General features: G+C 46.7%; 1 protein-coding gene across 1 annotated transcript in view; it reads right to left on the bottom strand.

Annotated features, from left to right (window-relative positions):
* The window catches only part of LOC119397038 (cell division cycle 5-like protein), a gene marked incomplete at its 5' end in the record, with an annotated part of 213,286 nt that overhangs the window by 97,961 nt on the left and 93,700 nt on the right, over positions 1-21,625 (bottom strand). Inside the window, 3 exon segments of the mRNA XM_037664464.2 lie at positions 2,278-2,475; positions 5,133-5,425; positions 13,036-13,213. Of these exon segments, the coding sequence (XP_037520392.1) occupies positions 2,278-2,475; positions 5,133-5,425; positions 13,036-13,213 (669 nt within the window).

The raw sequence follows: 21,625 nt of genomic DNA, 5'->3' as shown, positions 1-21,625 counted from the left end.
AATCCGCACTGCCGCGAAGCCCCACTTCAAGGTTAAATGAACATATTACCCTCACATCGATTCATCATTATTCAAGTTTAAAAACTTGTTATACCGGCTTACATGCTCCAAGTATAATAAATTTTAAAACGTAACATATTTTACAGGTTATCACTTGCTTTCTACCGAAAGCCAAATCCTGCTACTATTCAAAGTTGCTTCCACTTCCTTTGAACCAAAAAGAATGACATTTGCACATGCCTTGTTACAATTAAAAAAAGACGTTGCACAGGTTGGTTGAGTCATGACAAATATGCTCGTTTTTCTTTATAGTATGTGATATACGCTATTCGAATTCGATTCGAAATTATTCGACCAAAATCACTATTCGCTTCGAATTCGCTTCGAACCTAAAATTTACTATTCGCACAAGCCTATTAAGGGCCTTATGTTGAAACTATATACAGTTGAACCCGTTTATAACGAACTCGAAAGTGTCGCGAAAAGTGGTCGTTATATCAGTAGTTCGTTGTATATGGACTCGCCCTTAAAAACGTGCGCTTAGCGCCCAAGCCGTTTTTTTTTCTTTGCACTTTTATTAAAGGGATAACAACACCTTCGGTGACAAGCTAAGCCTTTTCGCGTCGTGAAGCGACGCCCGCTGCGTGCTCACGAGTGAATTAACCGCCTTTGCAATGAGCTGACACCATTTCACCGAAGCGCGGTACCGCGACGTGGAGCCGATCATCCCTGGCTAGTTGCGTGCAGCGCGTCGCCTACTCGGTTCGCGGAGTCACTGCCGGGCCGCTTGCTGTATGCCGTATGCGCGCGTTTGTACGTTCTTCGTGCTTGCTTCACTCCGAACCGTGCACGGCGACTAGCCTCTTCGTTCAACGCGGCGAAAACAAGCATTTTGCAAGCAACGCGCACTCTACGTCTCCGCGATGCCATCGCGGCCCTGCACGACGATGCGCAGCGCGCTTGAGTTGTCACCTAGTCAAACACGCAATATATGCTCGCTGTCAGTGCATCGACGTTTCTCGGTGCCCGCGCCGCTCAACAACAGCGAGCTACTTTCGTTTCTACAAAGCGACGCGCACTTTAAAGCGGTCTCGCACGACGCGGCGAACTTGCGAACGGCAGCATGGCGCGCTCGTACCGCCGTCAATCCGCACAGTGTACGGCGTACGCCACACGCGCAGCCGAGCCGATATCTACAGATGACTATGATGTAAGGTTGTCGGCTATAAGTCATAACTGCACGTTCATCGACGGCCGCCGCCTCGCCTTCGCTCTTTTCTGGTGCTTATCCGCGAAGGCATCGCCCATAATCGCGCGGAAATCGTTATCACCGATCGATCGGTCTCTGCCGTTACCGGAAAGACGGACGACTTTTCGCGGCACATTGTGGCGTCGACGAGTTTAGGGACGCAGTGAACCTTTTTGCGATGGAAAGTTATCGCGGTTATCACTTCTTGCATTTATGCCTTCTTGCGCTCCAAGGCATTGTTTGGTTCATCACAGGCGGTTGTAGCTGCAGAGAACGGCGCCAGGAAAGGTTACCGTGCGAAAGCTGACCACAAGGCTTCATGCTACCTACTATTTTTTTTTTTCCTCACTGCCATTCTGCCACTGACGAAACGCCTGGAAAGTGAGCGACCTCGCTCGCAGCGTCCGAAATCTGCGTGTGGTGCTCGCCGATCTGGGATATCATAGTCGCGAGCACCGCGGTCGCAAGTAAACTGGAGCGGGGCACGCGTGAGGGCGCGCCCCTGTCACGCTTTAGAGGGGATGTTTTAACTTTTTTTCGCTTCGTATGAATCATATTTTTACCGCGACCGTGTCTGAAGTGTTCGTTGTAAAAGTAGGAGGCTTTGAAAAATGTTCGCTATATGTGGACGCAGCTTCAATGGTTAGCATAGGAAAATCGTAAGTGCACCCAAATATGGTCGTTATAACCGATAGATCGTTATATGTGGGATCGTTATAAGTGGCTTCGACTGTATCTTGATTTTTTATGTTTACCTTGTACACAGTAGTACTGATGTTCTTATCAAATTTTTTCCTTGTTACATTTTTTTCGTTTTGATAACCTTTTTATAATATTTTTAATAAACCTATTGTTTAAAGTAATGCTGTTGGAAAGACCAATTCTTCCTCTATTATTTGATACCCTACACTTTAGCATCGATTATTTTCTGTGGCAGGAAAAACATATTTCATGGACTAGCCAAAAACGACCGATTGTTCCGCAATCAAAGGCCCTGGAAGCATACTTTTCATTATCTAGAGGCTCACCTCGAGGCGTTTGTCGAGTGATTCGATGCGGTCCTTCTTGGAGGCGAGGTTGGCCCGTGTGTACCGGTTCTGTGCAGGCAGGAATAACACCTGAGCCAGGCACTCGTCCCACACCTGGCAGTAGGCCTCCAAGCTGAGCTCTCCGTGGCCCATACCCTTCTTCACCACATCCATCTCGGCCTGAAGGACCTCGCAAGCCTAGAAACATTATGCACACACTACATGATTGGCTGTGTGAGACGCCAACATTTGTAATGCTCACACAATGAATGTCTCAGTGCAGGCGGCAGTTATAAACGAAAATGTGCAAACTCTTTCCGGGTGGTCCAATGGTCCAATCTTTAACATCGACCAAGTGGGCCATGCCATCTATTGCACTGCTGTTCCATTTAAAGGGGCCATGACACCCAATTTTCGATCATAATCTGTGTTATGTGGATTAACCCTTGTGCATTCACAAATAAGCTGGCGAAATTTTAGCGCATTTGGTCGATCACTTAATTTAGAATCGAATATTTTATAAACACGCGAGCGGCCGAGAGTCAGGCAACACTGGTGCACTCGCGAGCCGTGACGTAACAAGCAGCTAGCTGTGCAGGGGCCTGCATTGCGACGAACGATATTGTAGGAACTTTTGTAGGAGACGACGGTTCTGTTCCGTTCTGCACGTGACGTCACACGCGCCATTGCAATATGGCGGTCGCCGGCGGTGGGCGGGGTTTACAGCCAGTGACTTCTAGGGCTTGTTTTGCGCTGAAATATTCGTTTACGGCCCACTTTTGAAATCTGTATAGGCATAATAGACCCTCTACTTCTAGTTTTCTCTGAAAACCACACGTCTTTGGGTGACCGTGTCATGGCCCCTTTAAGGAGAGAACATGCCTAACCTGGCAATGGGTGTGTTCTTCTCTGGGTACATGCATGCATGCGCACTGTTCATATAAACAATCATGCAGTTGAAGGTGCCCTCTTGCTCCTCTCAATGTCGCATCGTGCTAAACCAGACCTGTCTCTCCATCAAAGACGTGCTTTTAAACCCCCCCAGTTACTACCACATGCACATGACGACGATAGTCTGCCCATCGCAATGTAGCCTGTGAGTTTGATGCCAGCATGCGGTCACTGTGTAAGTACTTTTCCTACACTGCAACTGGTGCAGAATCCGTTTTCATCCTCAACACTTTCTGCCATGTTTGTGACATTGTGTGCACACTGCCTTAATACCAAACGAAACTACTGAGTGCCGCGCAGATGAAACTGTGGTTGCAAATGACACAATCATAGATAGTATCCATGCATTTCCAAAGGTAACCACGTAAACATTTTGGCACAGATCTGTCCGGCTGGGTGAAAATTCTAGATGTATCAGATGAACGTACAACGATGAGGAACATATGTTGAACATTCACGAGTTGGTGATGTCAAGATGAGATATTAGGGAGTTTTAGCTTGTAACGTATACTTCTTTACGTTACCGTGTTACTGGATACCGGATGGAATCTGCGCATGCGCGAACCTTTACGGAACGTAAACTACTCGCCGGATAGGCTTTACTTTTACGGCCCTATCTCGCAAATCCACCTTCGTTCGTGGCTACTCGCGATATCCGCTTCGCGGAGACTCCAGCCGCCAAGTCAAAATAAGCCGGTGAGCGCCACTTACGATCACCTTATTTCAGCCGGATTACCGAGGCTAGAGCGACCTAGAATACCGAATCCGCAAACGTGAGAGGCCTAAAGATGCTGACAGGCTGAATAGGTGGCACCATCTAGAGGGGCCAAGGTGTGCCAGGCAAGCACAAAACTGTTATTGCAGAAACATCGGGCATTCTACTCCCAATGTAAATGCCTTGCAGCGGCATTATTACAAATGAGTTGCCTTTTTAATCATTTTTTGCCCTTAAGAACACTAAGCGAAAACAAACGCGTCCATGATTGTGGTTGCGAGAAGCGTCACAAGATGTCGACACCATCGCCCGGTAACCTGGTACTGCTATACCCCTTCGCTTATACCGGGATTCTGCACACGTTAAAAACCTCTCTTATGATTTTGCCGCAGCGTAATTCAATATTATCTAAATGAAATGTAATTTAAATGTTCTTATCATCACCATTTAGTGGTTTGCGCAAACGTAAAGGTTTACGTTTGGGCAGCTGAAAAACTTTACTAAAACTCGAGTTCCAGTAAAACGGTAAACGTAATCCGGTAACGGTAACGTAAAGAAGTATACGTTATAAGCTAAAACTCCCTATTGCTCATAAATTTTCAACATATCGTAACTTTCATTAAACTGGGTTTAGCACATCCATTCTTGTTTTACTGCATACAGTTTTCGTTCCAGATTATTCTGACATGCTGATTTAAATCCGTAACTTCCTCAGTTTAGGAAAAATCCTACCGACACGCAAAAAAAAAAAAGCATGAAATGTCTGATACCTTAAAACTAGTTATTACACTAGGAAAATGATTGCACAATTTAAATCAGGACACAAGTATACATAAACTCGGTAAGCTTGATCAAAATAGTTTACGAATTTCAAAGAAAAAAAAAAGTTTTCACGTGCAGTGTACCCTTAACAAGGTATTACTACGATGGGGATGTGCTTCAATAATGTAGACAGAGATTAGAGGAGAAAGTGCCGTAACCGTAATCTATCGGCAAGGCTCGTAAGGAAGCCTAATCGATTTGGGAACGAGCACGTCCCCGACGCTATGTGAGACAGAAACGGGGTTCTCGAGTGGCACTGATTGTGCCACGTGCTTCAGCGCATGTGAGTGATGCTCCCCTCGCCTCCAACTAGCCCAACTCAGTGCAATTACTGCATCATTAAGAAACAAGAAGTGGGCCTCCTCACGGTTTCCAGCTCGTCCTGGCTGTACTTGTGGTAGGGGTGGCGTTCAAGGTATGCCAGGTGTGCAGCCTCGTCGCCTGCTCCCTTGCGGCTTGACTGCTGGGCTTCGGTTGGGTTGTGCAGGGCATCGTAGTGCTGCATCACCAGCATCTCCTGCTTGATGAGCTCCTCGGCCTTCTGCAGGTCTGTCAGCGGGGGCTCTGTGTGTGCAGGCCGCAGCACCGATGCATTGACGTCCAGTGGCCGAGGAAGGCAGCGCTGCACGGGCTGAGACTGCAGCTTCCGCTCCGCTTCCACTGAGTGTCCACCCAAAAGTGTGTCATAACCAACACAATTCACTGGTTCCAACAGTTGCAAAAAGACACCAATCTCGAATACAATGCCTCAAGGCTGTATAATCACTTGCACAAGTACCAGACATCGTGCCTCTTGCTATCCCCCGGCACCCTTGGGCAACAGAAAACAAAAGGTGGCCCTCAAAACAGATTCCTTACAGGCTAAATGAGTCACCATTGTCGTGACAGTTCGTTCAATGAGAAATTCATAGCAAAGCAGGGTGGTCAATCTTTCCCATATGGTTATAACTAGAGGTCGGATATTTAGGCATTAAAAAAGCTCGTTCTAGGCGCCAAAAATAGGCAGGCAAAACAACGTTTTAGGCCTCCAATATCGTAAATATAGGCACAATAAACCTTCACATAAATGCAAATAATTTCTAATGAGGACATGCGTGACCTCTATCTACGACCGGAAAACAAAAATTTTATTGCTTAAGATGGCACAAAGGCACTAACAGTTGAACACAGCTGTGCAATTGGGCTTTGTCCCGCATGGTTCGCAGAACACAATCTCTGCGAACCATACGGGACAAAGCCCAATCAACGCACTCCTAGTTGTCTTTTCGGTATGACTGAGAAGAGCAGAGCAGGAGCAGACAGCCAGGTCACTCAAAGGCCACAAGGGAGAGATTCCTCCTATTGGCCGGGTCGAATCGAATCGCATAGAACCAATTTCTCCTCTGGCAGTGAACCACTGGCACAACCAGGCGGGGGCAAGAAGGGGAGGGGGGGAGGAGGGTTCAACCCCCCCTGAAACTTCCCAGTTTCACGTGTGTGTATATACACGCACGCATACGAACACATGCATGGTTAACCCCCCCCCCCCCGAAAAAAATTTTAGCTACGTTACTGTTGTGAACACCTTGTAAAGTAAATTAAAAACAAAATAAAAGCTGCATGCACATCACACTTTTATTTCTTTTTTTGCTCTTCACTCTCCTCGCCAACAGCTCGCGCTATGTCGGCATGGCGGCGAATGCTCGTCGGCGTGTCCCACTTCAGTGCTGCTAGCGGTTGTTTCCGGGAGTTGGTTGAACTAGAGGACTAGGTTGAACTCCATAGTTCCGAACAGTCAATGTTACGCGGCAACACGAATAACGGTCTCAAAAGCACCCGGGAGTGAAACTTGAGGCTAAATAGCGTATATATAAGCACCAATTTTGAAAATAGGCATTTATAGGCATTTGTAAACATTTAGGCATGAATGCTAAAAATAGGCATTTCTAGGCACTATAAAGACACTATAAAAGATCCAGATGGGCTGCCCTGCGACTAGCTCTTGTGTTACACCAATACACGAGGCAATTTTACTCAATCTCTTTTATGGCAAGGGCCAATCAAGGGCTTTCAGGGCAGCTTAAACTCGTTGCATTCATGGGCATTGAAGGTGGCCTGTGCAATCACAGCAACATTGTCAGTACTTATGAAACAGCTTCAGTACGTCACAAGTGCTTCTTGCGTGATCCATTTCATGTCAATTTTTGTAAGTTTATCGTATGGGACTCAAATGTAATGTGAACCTTACTTAAAGAAAAGTGGGTTTATAGAGCACAAGCACCATTATACTACACACAAATGATGCTAGCTTTCCCTAGCTGTGTGTAGCCCTAGCTGTGTGTGTGTGTGTAGCCCTAGCTTTCGCTGTGCTACACACAGACGAATCATATGCACCTTCCCCCTTCCTGAACCCACGCGCGAGCCGATACAGGCAATGCAAGCGTGCGGCGACGGTGAGTCAGTCAGTGAGAAGTTAGTCAGCAAAGAAGTTATGTCGTTCTAGTGATAGCATCGTTCGCTCGACTGCGAAGGCGTGTTGTTTGATGATCTAGTGCTGCGAGTAAAGTATCAAGAGATGACACCGCGGGAGCAGTGACAAGTTTTGAAGAGGGTCGCCGAGGAGACATGTGATGACTGACTGCGGAGGAGAACGAACGTCCGCGTGGAGTGAATCGTCATGCCGGTGAATATCAAAGGTGCGTCGCGCAGACCAGCGTAACAAGACCCAGCTACGAGGTGCAGCTCGTGGTGAACATCCGCTTTGTTTTGTTTACAAAGGTGACGTCTCGATCACTTCTTGTTCTTTCTGGAGTCAACCATTGCTGCATTTCTGTTTCTGTAAATAACAAATATAGAACTTAGCTTGTAATAGCGTGGTACATGTACCGCGCTAGTACACGCTAAGTTCATGGATGACCAACACGCCCGAACTACAACACTTCTGAAATATAGAACGTTTGAGCAAAGTGCCCTTGGGGGGCACGGCAGTCGAAACGAACCAACACATGCTCAGACTTATAACTTTGGTCATCTACCAGTGTCAACATGATCGAGTGCATCCAGCGAGCACCGATATGGCAGAACAAAAGCATTAGAACAAGAAGCGACGTGTTAACTCGCACAATGACGAAGCGGCTCGCCTTGGCCAACGAACAGCGGCGATCCATTGCTTCTGCCATTATTGCTCAGGAGGCCTTGCGGTAAGTAAAACCGTGTTCCGGGCGCGTTTTTTTAGGTGTTTGAGCACTCCACTCCACATCAATTGTTATTCGACATCCCTTGAAGTTTCGGCCACCACACATAAGACGAACGTTGCTTATTTCACTACGCAAATGTGAAGAACGCGCAAACACACGTACAACGACGTAGGAAACCACGGTGACCGTCTGCTTGCTTTCCCGAGAGTAATGACCGAGTTCACCGCCTATGGCGCTTCCGTCGGCGCGCACTAGGCGTATTCCCCAATGCCGAATCAGAATCTGATTCATTGGATTTCAGTTTCTCAGGCGAGAATTTTTTGACGAGTTCAAACTCCGATGATGATCAAAGAGCGACATATGAAAAGCGTGCGCGGAGAGCCATGCTTCAAAGACTATCACACGCTGAAAAGTTTTTAGTGTTAGAGCACGAAAATTTTTAACCGGAAAAGTACTCTTGTGCCCTTATTTTTGTATGCCTCTGAGCTATGTTTAATACAATGCATAATTTTTATTTATAAAATCTGTTAAAGTTGTTTTTTTTAGGATTTCGCTTGATTTTACTACGAATGATTTTGTCACTTTAGAGTCACGAAAAAAAAATTTTATTGTGTTTCTTAAATAAAATCGTCTGAAGAATTTATTTCAGCAATAAAAAAATTACACATTTTGGACTGGATTTCACGAAAAAATTCGACCCTCAAAGGGTTAAGTGGCAATATAGTGTGAATAGCAGCGGTGTCCTGCAGCGCTTCATGCAACTACAGAACACGTCTGACACATTTTCTGGGCTGCAGATGTTCTCATAAAAGAAAAATTGTTAGAAGATCGCACATTACTATGTCGCTAACGAACGCTTTACGCCGACAGATAAGTAGAATATAAAAGCAATTGCAGTTTCATGTCCTCAACGTAAACAAGATGCGTCGCAAAGAATGTTGCTACCAGCGTTCTCGCTGATGTACATCTGTCCGGCGATCAAGTATTGCGAAAACCGTGATATGTTTGTGGGCAAGGTAGAACTTAACGATGGTATTTACACCATTGTGCGGAGGCATCTTATTGAAGATGGGAGCCTGCTAGATGGTCGACAAGCAGAGCATTGACTCTACCTAATTACAAAAGCGGCAAGCAAAAATCGTTATCAGCGAAGTCTATAAAGAGCTGTCATGGTAAGCAGCTAAAGCAACCCCAATAAACTGTTTCGGAACAAAAGTATTATACCTTCAGCAAGAAATACTAAACTTTGCAGATACCAACAGACATTTCATACAAAGGAAGCAAAATTGGTCGCAGTTAATACTTTCAAATGAACATTTTTGTGCATCGGCGTTTAGTGCTACATTACCGTATATATAGAGATATATAATAACAGATTTCCGGATGTATCGAAGTTTCTTAAGATACAACTGGAGTGTATCGTATTGGATACAATCGGTGTTGTGGTATCTTGTATCTGTATCTCAAATACTTCTTGCATGAGTATTTTGTATCGTATCGCAATACAATTTCGAAGTATCTTTGCCCAGCCCTGACTGTAGCGTGCCCTTCGTTTTGACTAAACTGCTGTCTGCACTGTGCTCTAACATGAGTACCAATCTTACATGAGACCACCCTTTAGGCGCCAGTGTAGTCGACTTGCCTGGTAAACCCACAATATGGGCACAACTACACAAAGTATGCCGCAAACACGTGAATCTATCTTCTGATGCTTGGTTCAAAGCAAATAAATGCTGACCGCATGAAATCGACTCCCACAATCTGTGGATGCTGCTCGAATTTTTCCTCGTGCCACCACAAGCTGTTTTATGCCACTTCGCGCATGCGCTGAATTTTCTAATGTCTGACTTTTTGATGATACATAATTGTTACAGCAATTAGGGGGGCTGTCTGCATCGTGTTCATTTGATATGAAACTGCTAGGCATGTGCAAATATTACAGCATTCGAATTTGCTTCGACATGAATTTAAATTGTTCGAAATGAACGAATAAGTGTGTACACCCGCCTGTAAAGGTGGTTTCACTGCAGCATAGGAATGCTACGCCGTGAAAACACCTATCCATAAAAATTCCGCACTGGCGCAAAGGCCCACTTCAAGGCTAAATGAACATAATACCCTCACATCGATTAATCATTTTTTACATTTAAAAGCTTGTTATACATGCTTATATGCTCTAAGTATAGTAAATTTTCAAACGTAACATATTTTACCGGTTATCACTAGCATTCTACTGAAATTCAAATCCCGCTACTATTCAAAGTTGCTTTCATCTCGAACCAAAAAGAATGACATTCACATATGCCTTGTTCCAATTTAAAAAAATATCTTAGAGGTTAGTCGAGTTATGACAAATGTGCTCATTTTTCTTTATATGTCAAATCACTATTCGCTTCGAACTTAAAATTAAGGGTGTGCGAATATTCGAGTTTCGAATTCGAATCGAATAATATGTAACTGAATAATTTGATTCGACTTTCGAATAGCTAGTATTCAAAATTTCGAATAATTCGACAAGACGAATATTTAAAAGGCGACAAAGGCCAATGGTGCAACTTGGTAGGGTGGGGTGGCTGAAACTAACGCTAACGTCATTATACAGTACGCCCTTCGTTAAAACTTTCACCGATATCACAGTTAAAAAGCGAGGCATGTTTATATTAAAGGAGATTATCTCATTTCCACACGTAAAAAACACGTGACAAAACTGTGAATCCCTTCAGAACTTTGCTTCCGAAACGAAGGCACGGACTTCTTACGTAGATCGGTCGAGTAAAATGTCCCGACTTTGGCTGCGAAACCCTTGATGGTCGGCTTCGTGAGTGAAAATTTGCTCACGCTGTGGAGTCGCCACTGCCGCACCGCACCAGATGTTCAGAAACTTCCATCCTTCCGGCAGGCAGTTTACACACTACTGTGAACGGGCAGCCGAAGATTATTGGACCCGGAGCACTCATGACGATGAAACACATGACCGTTGCCAGATGAGCCGTATTGCGGGACCATAGGGGAAAAAAACTAGCTACTGTAACCCCCTCTATTAGTAGTTAGGAGTGCCACTGCTGACTGCAGTGACGGCTCTTCTGAGAAAGCTAAAAAAAAACTTCCGAACAAGCATGTAATAAAGCTGTCACCCCATCATACATCGTTCATCGGCTCGAGGACATGAGCAGAATTTCATTTGTTCTTTCTCTCAATTTTTCAATAAAATCTTCAGTATTCGATATTCAGTTCGATATTCGATATTTTTGGTCACTATTCAGCACTATTCAATTTGAGATTCGCACACCCCTACTTAAAATTTAGTATTCACAAAACCCTAGAAACGGCCTTTGTATTTTACTTAGGTATATTTATTCTCCTTTTCCAGATCACCTTACATTTTTTTTTACTGCTACAGATTGCCAGGTGGTAATGCGTCTGAAGCGCTTTTGGGCTGCACAAGTTCTCTTGATGCTTCTCCCTCGTCGGGATTGTGTTGCCCCTTTCCTCATTGGCCACCAGTGACAGACCCCAAGGCCCCACCTGAGCTCGCTTCTGCCTGGCGCTGCCTTAGCAGGCGATGTTTGTGTGTGCAGTATTGCCCCTTGCATGGCAGTCGATAGCGCAGCAGGCAAGTGTACTCGATCGGCCTTGTGGAGTTGCCCTGTTTGGCCTGCAATCCGTGACTGTCATATTGTGCTGCATCTTGGGTTTATTAACCCCTTAACTGCTTTCGACGAGCAGAGCTCGTCCTAGCGGAATAGGTACTCCCCTCTAGCGTTCAGGACAAGAGGCGCTCTTCTACAGCTTAGGTTGCGTGTAATCCACCAGATGGCAGCATTTACTTGACAATTTATTTTTCTCCTGCGGAAAGAGCGCGGTTTTTGTATGAAAACATGGCTTGCGGTGGCGGCCACCCATGCATAGCTGGCTCGTCAGTCCGAAAAAGAAGCTTTTCATTCTCGTCATCTTCTTCGAGTGATGATGATTCGGATACAGATGTTTATCTTGTGTCCGGAAGTGAAGGCAGCAATGGCGGTGAATTGAGCATCTCCTCCGGTGACGATGAAAACAGCTTGGAAGCGAGGCGAAAACGGGAAAAAGTTGAGAAAGAAAACTTGCTTTTGGTGCAGGAGCTGCAACAAGCCGCTTTGCGTTATTCTGTGTTTTGAAATTTTCCACTCAGTCCCGAAGCTTCCCATGTCCAATAGCCCAAGGGTGCTTAGCCTACACAAGTGAAGGAAGATGTGGCGTCTGCAACTGTTTTTCTTTATAAGGTTTTTATTTTTATTAGCAGCAGGCAGCTGGTTTCCTATGTATTGTCCAGAAATAAACTTTATTGTGTTGATTTGACAAAGTATGTGGTACAAATATTTTTTCAACATCGACTAGCTACTTTTTAGTACAATCAGATTCGACATCAGCAATAAAAAAAATAGGCACTTTTGGTTGGGAAATTTTCAAAAAAAAATAAAGCAGTTCAGGGGCTAAGCCCACGTTTGTTGACATCATGCCTTGTGTGCCCTTTCTGTGCCATGTCGGAGGGTCCATGAACCCGGCCGTAGCGTCTTTGTACCCTACTGTGGTGGAGGAGTGTCATGTCCCTTCCGGGTCGCACTCGTAGGGTAAGCATCGTGCAAACCTGCTTCCAGAATTTTGAGATGTGCAACTCGCTCATTAGCACTCTGTCGCATGTAACTGCCTTCAATTTCAATGTCTTGAGCTTCTGTCATTTGTGCCTATCGCAATTGAAGTGTTGTTCACAACAGCAGCACTTCTCCAGCCAAGCGGCCACTTCTAGAGACTTAACCTTGGCTTGAGAAGGAAAAATTTTAGCACGAAAGGAACAAGGGCAACATGAGAGCACACAACTGGCATTCTTGTGTCATCCTTGTTCATTTTGTGCTATGACTCTTCCTTCTGAAGTCATGAAACAACTCAGCCAGCAAGACAGTTTACTCAATCTCCCATGGTGGCTGTTTTTGGCAATAGTATTATGTAATATTAAACGAACATACATTTACAACAGTAAACGGAAATGCAATCACACTGATACGAGATTATCCTTGCCTATCACTGTGTCACAAAAATGGATGTGTATGAAGCGCTCACGCTTTTCGAGCCTCTGCTGCTCCTTGGCAGCATCCTTGTCTGCCTGGTCTTCAACAAACGGGCCAGGCGCTGAATGCTCCTGGACGCTGGGATCATCCTCTGGCACCACGATCTCATAGTCGTTCTTTGGAGACGGCAACGATGACAGCGCTTTCAGCAGCTGTTGCTTGCTCTCTCTCTGTACAGGGAGCACAAATTGGGGAAATCATCCACACTCTCTTCCGATGGAATCATGCTCACAGCTGCAACGTGCGATTTGGAGCAATTCTTGGATCAACGAGATGTTGCTTTTAGAGCATGAAATCCCAAATTTGGAGCAGTATAACAAATAATGCTTACTTTTAGAAAAGAAAAATACAGTGAAACCTCGTTAATACGTACCTGCCGGGAACGCGGCATAACTACGCACTAAACGGTAGTACGCATTAAACACCAAGTACAAATTTGCCTCTCCTGGCTTACGCCATCGCCGCCAGCAGAGAAATAGAGTGCCACAGCAAATATTGTCTAAAGTACCCATCGCAAAGCCTTTTCTTTCTTTTTGCCAAAGTGGAGAAAATATCCTAGCACTCTCGCACGACCGCCCGATAGCGCGCGGTGGCCACGCCAAAGAGCATTTCGAAACTATTAAAGGGTCGCGTATCCGGGATACGCAGTGACCGACATAGCGACAAAACGGACAGTGTCTGCATTCCGCAATATATGTGTATGCGTCTGTACCGCGATCTGCTACTAAACGAAAACTGACACGCGATACGGCCGCGTGGAGCCGATCGTCTCCTGGGTAGTTGCGTGCAGCGCGTCGCCTGCTCGGCTCACGTACGCCGTCACTACCGGGCCGCTTGCTGTACCGCACGCGCGCATCAGTCGTGGGATTGTTCTTCGTGCCCACTTCGTTCCAGACCGTGCACAGACGCGGCGAGTAGCTTGTTCGGTTAACGCAGCGATGTCGAGCTTCCTCCGCGACGCTGTAGCGGTCCTGGCAGCGAACGGAGGCGCGTTGGGTAGTCGCCTAATAAAAGCGTGCACTATGGTTACAACAGCGCTACGCTTGCTGTACCGTACGCGTGCGTTTAGCGTGATAGCGTCAATGCAGCGAGGTTTCGCGGCGTCCGCGACCCGCAATGCTCAACTCCGCAACAGCGATCTGCTTTCGTTTCTACAAAGCGGTGCGCGCTTGAACACAGCCCCGCACGAGGCGGCAGCGATCGGCGGCCCAGCGCGTTGAGGTTGTCGCCAAGTAAAAGCGTGCAGTAGGCTTAAAGTAGCGCTGTGCTGCACGCGTGCCCGGGCAGATAGCTGAAGATACTTATTGTGATAAGGTTGTCGGCGATAAATCATGCTGGCACGTTCGTCGGTGGCCGCCGCCTAGCCTTCGTTCTTTCCCGATGCTTACCCGCAAAGGCGTCGCCGCAATCGCGCGGAAGTCGGAATCGGTGATCGACCGATCTCCGCACTTCTAGAAAAGACGGAAAACCTTTGGCGGCACATTGTGGCGTAGAGAATTTCAGCGGTGCAGTAAAATTTTATGGCACAAAAAGTTATCTCGGGCGCAGGGTACGCACTAACCGGTAGGCATAGGGCGAACCACTACGGCTTAAGCGGTCAGCGAATGCATTGGGCTCTATGGGGCTCGGTCGGGGATTCCTCGCAACTACGTTTTAACCGTTAGTACGTTTAAAGCGGGTACGTACTAACGAGGTTTGACTGTATATGTAAAAAATATTTAACATCAGCTAGCTCGTGCACAGTGCACGTGAGCACAGCTATTTCAATAGGAGGTATTCACTGAGCTCTTCCCGCCAGGTGGCACCAGCGAGTGCACCACCATAGTCGTGGTCTTTCAGTGATCCGGCACATGACAGCCTGATGTTTGGCGGCGCTACACCTCACTAAGCCGTTTCTTTAGAAAAATATCAACATAACACGTACTGCCGAGAACTTCTGTTGTAGTCCAACCATGACGTTTGCGCGCGAGACCACGAGTATGGCGATTGACGCGCTAGCGCCCCTTGCGGATGACGTCACGTGAATATCTCTTATAAAAGCAGTCTGTTGAACCACCCCATAGTGCAAACAATGTCCACATTAGCATTTGCAGTGCCTATCAAACTATTTGACAGGCGCTGCATATGCCACTGTGGATCTGGTAACATGGCGACCTCGAAATTCGAGAAATTCGTAAAGCAGGAGCAAGTGGGCATGGCGAAAAAAGAAAGCTGGTGTACGTTTTTGTTTATTTTTTCTCAGGGCCGCAGAAACATCATACAGAGCTCTGAATGATTACAAGTAACTTTTTTTTAGACGTCAGTGATCATATTAGTGCTCGTTATTATACGGTGCATGCCCGCATGAGTAATTAAGGAACAAGATGTGCTGTGTCTCGTGACAGCTAGTATTAATAGCCCCTTCTAAACCTTAGTACGCTTTTCTGCACGGCACTGGTGTACTGCGGCGAAAGTGGCTTAAAAAAGCGTTCTGCACGCAATAGAACAAGGCCAGGGCATTTTAGAACTGCTGTCCTTCTTAAAGCCAATAGTCTTTCTTGGGATACTTGAACGCAGAAATTTTGGTCTGTCTGTCTGTCACATGGTTGAGCCACCCGGCCAAAGTTTAAGCACTTGCTGAAAGCCCAGCCATTTTGAACTGATTGCTGCGTTCATACTTGTGAACATAGTCGATCAAAAAGCAAATATTACACTTATCTGAGGCGCAACATCAATACGTAAGTATTAAAGGGGTACCGACACCTTTTTTCGAAGAAGAGTTTACTCTGCCATACAAATCTCCTGTATGCAGAGACGGCTCTGAGCAAGTGTGGAGATTAGCAAATGCTGATAAGATATTTTATTTTGATATTAAAGTCGATTTTTCCATGGCGCACTTACTGACATCGACACTAGCTTCATGTCAGGCTACAGTACAAATTCTGGTGACTTCACGCAGCAGTCTGGCTAGTTGTGATGACGTTAGGTACCAAAACTTCCAAGGTGGCCGCTTGTGCGTCATCAAAACTTCCAAAATGGCCACTTGTGCGTCACCAATACAGCCACGGTGTGGAGCGGCCTTGGAAACGTCACTATATATTGTGCGAGCACGTGACGAGAATGTCGTACAGAGTTCTGACGTCAGGGTACAGTGGGAACCGAAACTAGCTTTTAAAAACACACTGTAATTACTTTTTCAGGGCGCACTAGCGCTTAGCACTACCTTTTCTAGGCTCTTGAGGGCCTGACCTTTCATTTGAAGCAAAAAAAAAAAAAATGACAACTGAAAATATTCGTGTCAGTACCCCTTTAAGTGGTGTGTTCCTTTACTAGAAAATACATAGATACGTAATTCTAAAGACCCTTGTGTTTCTTAGGCTGCGCTGAAAATGCTAGTGTTTCTTAGGCTGCAATGAAACGGCACAGAAACGGCTGGCAGAAGACTATCGTCTTTCAACGAAATTTGCAGTGAAGCACAGATACGCGGCCAATTTTTTTTGTCTTTTCTTTTGCGGTGGGGTTAGGGTACAGTGAACTAGTAGTTAGGGTTATGGTCTGCGCGTCCGGATTGGATTGGATGATGCACAAGCTGCAGGTGACCAACGCAATGTACATTTCTTGTTAACCCCTTCAGGGTTTTCGCCGTACATGTACGGCAGAAGCTTCCCGGTACCAAAGGGTTTTCGTCGTACATGTACGGCATAGCGTTTATTTTTAAATCGCGCGCCTTTTCCGATCATTTCTTTTGCTTAGCCTGTGCTGCCACACTTTGGGAATAGGTGGAATTTTTTTCATGCGCCGATGTCTCTCCGTTGTATTTTTTTTTTCGCTTCCCAAAACGGCGCGCCGCCTATCGCTTGCCCATCCGAGCGCGTTCGCGGTGCAGCTGGTTTAAAGTGCGCGCCTTTTTCGATCATTTCTCTTGCTTGGCATGTGCTGCCATGCTTCGGGAATACGCGGAATTTTTTTTCATGCGCCGATGTCTCTCCGTTGTTGCTTTTTTTATGCTTCGCGAAATTGCGCGCCTCGCGCCAGCTATCGCTTGCGCAACCGAGCGCGCCCGCGGCGCGGTTGGTTTCAAACGCGCGCCTTCTCCCATTTCTCTTGCTTGGAATGTGCTGCCATGCTTCGGGAATACGCGGAATTTTTTTTCATGCGCCGATGTCTCTCCGTTGTTGCTTTTTTTATGCTTCGCGAAATTGCGCGCCTCGCGCCAGCTATCGCTTGCGCAACCGAGCGCGCCCGCGGCGCGGTTGGTTTCAAACGCGCGCCTTCTCCCATTTCTCTTGCTTGGCATGTGCTGCCATGCTTCGGGAATACGCGGAATTTTTTTTCATGCGCCGATGTCTCTCCGTTGTTGCTTTTTTTATGCTTCGCGAAATTGCGCGCCTCGCGCCAGCTATCGCTTGCGCAACCGAGCGCGCCCGCGGCGCGGTTGGTTTCAAACGCGCGCCTTCTCCCATTTCTCTTGCTTGGAATGTGCTGCCATGCTTCGGGAATACGCGGAATTTTTTTTCATGCGCCGATGTCTCTCCGTTGTTGCTTTTTTTATGCTTCGCGAAATTGCGCGCCTCGCGCCAGCTATCGCTTGCGCAACCGAGCGCGCCCGCGGCGCGGTTGGTTTCAAACGCGCGCCTTCTCCCATTTCTCTTGCTTGGCATGTGCTGCCATGCTTCGGGAATACGCGGAATTTTTTTTCATGCGCCGATGTCTCTCCGTTGTTGCTTTTTTTATGCTTCGCGAAATTGCGCGCCTCGCGCCAGCTATCGCTTGCGCAACCGAGCGCGCCCGCGGCGCGGTTGGTTTCAAACGCGCGCCTTCTCCCATTTCTCTTGCTTGGAATGTGCTGCCACGCTTCGGGAATACGTGTAATTTTTTTAATGCGCCAATGTCTCTCCGTCTTTTTCTTTTTTTTTTGTTTCCAAAGAGGCGCGGCGGCTTGCAGTCTCCCATCAGAACGCGCGCATGCGGTCCGGCTGGTTTCGGTTTCGTCCTTCGGGTGGTTTTCGCTTCTTGCGCCCGCAAAGCTGATATCTGTTTGGCTTCTACTCTCTCAAAGGGTGACCGCTTGTTACTCTATCGTTTATTGCTCCCCGCGCGCGATTGCATCTGTTTCCGTGCGGCGCTAAATTACACAAACGATGCCGCCGTGATTGCGTTTCTAGTTTTGGGGTCTCGGAAAAACTAACTACATCTGGTTGGCGATAAGACGACAAAGTATTACTGTAGCTTTTTCACTCGTTTTGCTTTCCGGACGGTCGCACAACCATAGTTTTCTTCCCTGCGCTCACTGACGCAGTTCGCTTACGCTATGGAAGCGCGCGCCGGTTGCTCTGCTGCCGGTGAGTCGAGCAGCGATTCTTCCGATGCGGACTATTCCCCAAGTGCCGAATCAGGATCTGATTCATTGGATTTCAGTTTGTCAGACGAGGATTTTTTGACGAGTTCAGACTCCGATGACGATCAAGGAGCGACATCCGAAACGCGTGCGCGGCGAGCCATGCTTCAAAGACTATCACACGCTGAAAAGATTTTAGTGTTAGAGCACGAACGTTTTTAACCGGAAAAGTACTCTGGTGCGCTTATTTTTGTATGTCTGTGAGCTATGTTTAATACAATGCATAATTTGTATTGATAAAAGAACTGTTGTTTTTTTTTAGGATTTTGCTTGATTTTACTACGAATAAACCATGTGTACGTAATCGATGAGGGTGGCGATTTGGGCTTGTTGGTATGGTTGCATGATAATTGATGGTAGCGCAGGCCAAAGACACGGACAAAAGAAGGCACATGAGACACCACAGCGCTGTGGTGTCTCATGTGCCTTCTTTTGTCCGTGTCTTTGGCCTGCGCTACCATCAATTATCATGCAACCATACCAACAAGCCCAAATCGCCACCCTCATCGACTTCATTTCTTGTTCAACGGGCTCTTTCGTACACGTACTGCGATAGCGCTGTGGTGTCTCATGTGCCTTCTTTTGTCCGTGTCTTTGGCCTGCGCTACCATCAATTATCATGCAACCATACCAACAAGCCCAAATCGCCACCCTCATCGACTTCATTTCTTGTTCAACGGGCTCTTTCGTACACGTACTGCGTAGCGCTGTGGTGTCTCATGTGCCTTCTTTTGTCCATGTCTTTGGCCTGCGCTACCATCAATTATCATGTGTACGTAACAACAAAAGAGATTTTTTTGTCACTTTACGGTCATGAAAAAAAAATTTAGACAATTTTTTTCTTAAATAGAATCGTCTGAAGAATTTATTGCAGCAATAAAAAAATTACACATTTTTGGACTGGATTTTGCGAAAAAATTCGACCCTCAAAGGGTTAAAACTTTTATTTCTTGCTAAAATTAGCGCAACTGAGAAAATTTTGAGGCTAGTTGAGCATTTTGGCGCAGCATGGTGCTATTTCAACAAATTTCACGGTTTTGGCTCAGCTTGGCACAAAAATAAGGAACTGTATCAAACTGGCACAACTGGCACAGCTGCTGCACCCCTGCATGTTTTGGAAAAAAACAACTGCGCAGTACACAGTCATTAAAGATGTTTCAGTTTCACGCACATGGCAAAGCAATGGCAAAGTACTTGACTGCTGCGTGAAAAGGACTGTAGTTTCACGGTAGATTGCAGTGGACTAAGAGATACAGATATACAGGGCACTTGCCATCAAAACAAGTGGCACGAGGCTTGTACAAAAGTAAACATTTAGGAGGTGCGAATATTCGAAATTTCGAATATTTTTCGAATAGTGTTTGCTATTTGATTCGATTTGCACTGGAATTTTACTACTCGAACTATTATGAACTTCCCAAAAACAAATACAGTCAACGCCCGATTGAACCCCTTCAGAGTCAACCCCATCAGATTTTCAATATGCTTCACCTCATTACACTCTCGTATTGCGGCAAAGCTGTCTTTCAAGCTCCGTTACGGTCGAACTTTGCCAAGACGACAGTCGACGTCCGATTGGAAGAAGCCCCTAGATTTTCAATATGCTTCACCTCATCACACCCCGGTATTGCGGCAAAGCTGCCTTTCAAGCTCCGTTACAGTCGAACTTTGCCAAGACGCAACGTCCGATTAGAAGTGGTCCCTATATTTTCAATATGCTTCACCTCATCACACCCCGGTATTGCGGCAAAGCTGCCTTTCAAGCTCCGTTATGGTCGCAAATGTATTAACTCAAGAAAACGCTGGTTCCAATATGGAGATGAAAGATGTGGCAGAGGTGGGGGCTCAATTAAAACTGTTTTGGACCTGAAATTTGAGCAGGAAGTCCAAAAAATCGGAAGCCGAAGCTTTTTAGCATCCAAAATTTCAGATGTTCTTATATATCGACGTCTACAAGGCAGATTTGGAATTCCGGACTTGAAGGGAGCGCACCCTTGTCCGCCACATAAGTTGGGCTTCCACAGAAGTTTAAAGAGGAGGAGAGGCTGAGGAAATGGCATCTTTGCCTATCACATGTAAAGTGTTGTCGGAAACACTTTGGTTGCACCAAATCATGTACATAAATACGATTCGGCCTCTACATTGCCTCATTCTTGATGAGACAACTGTGAAACACCACCTTGCCAGCGCTTCATCAACCTAGCGAAAAGAAACACTTTCATGTTGCTATCTCATAAAAATATGCTTAGGAATCCTCTCTAACTTTTTTTTCTTCAATTTCGCTTCGGAGTATTCGAAAAATATTCGAGAAGTATTCGAGAAATATTCGAGAAATATTCGAAAAATATTCTATTCGATTCACACTGTTGGAAGTTTGTAGAGGAGGGAGGCTCTCCCGCAATTGCGCTGGTTTCCACGCGTCCAGGCAGGCGGTCGCAGACCTCGTCCTCAAGAAGAGCTGCTGTTGGAGGGAACCGGACTGAGGAGCAGAAGAAGCGTATAAGAGGTTTATTTACATTTTTACATTTAGAGAGCTCGTTCCAGAAAGTCCTTCGCCTGCATCCGCTCGCGTCTTTTAACCCCTTGGCGGTCCCTAGATTCCAGACCTGGGGAAACAGGGGAAGACGTTTCCATCCAATCGGGCGGCGAATACTGCAGGTCACTTTGCTGGCACCGCCCCCAGCACACGCACACCCAACCCGAACACGCGCATTGTTCTCACAACGATGTCGCGTCGGGGGAAGCCTGCCGCCAGCATGCGGGTTGTGATGAGTCCCTCATGTCGCTACTCGAGCCGACCACCCATGCGGCCGAACGGCGGCTGCAGGCCCGGCAAATCCACTGGTAGGCGTCTGGGCAGCTGGCGCTGATTTGAGCGTAGACGACCTACCAGCCGGAGACGCACAGCGCGGTGGTCCGAGATCCGTCTTCGGCAGAAACTCGGCGTCGCGGCCTTTCCTGGGGCACAAAGGCGCCATGTGTCGCATTTCCGCTCCGGCACCGGCGACAATGGTGCTGTGCGACAATGGTGCTGTCTCGAGCAAATTGAAACCATGCACCTCCTGGCGCATGAGAATCAGCGGGGTGTCTTCGCGCTCTTCCTTATCGCCGCACAGTGAAGCGGCTGCCTTTTTCCGTCCCGGTGCCCCGCGGCAAAGGATGGCTCGCCGATCGCAACAGCTCCTCCGGTCGCGTCTTTTAACCC

The sequence above is a fragment of the Rhipicephalus sanguineus genome, chromosome 6 (genome assembly GCF_013339695.2).
Source record: "Rhipicephalus sanguineus isolate Rsan-2018 chromosome 6, BIME_Rsan_1.4, whole genome shotgun sequence".
NCBI lineage: Eukaryota > Metazoa > Arthropoda > Arachnida > Ixodida > Ixodidae > Rhipicephalus > Rhipicephalus sanguineus.
The sequence above is the reverse complement of the archived record's forward strand: the minus strand, read 5'-3'. Positions and strand labels throughout refer to the sequence as shown.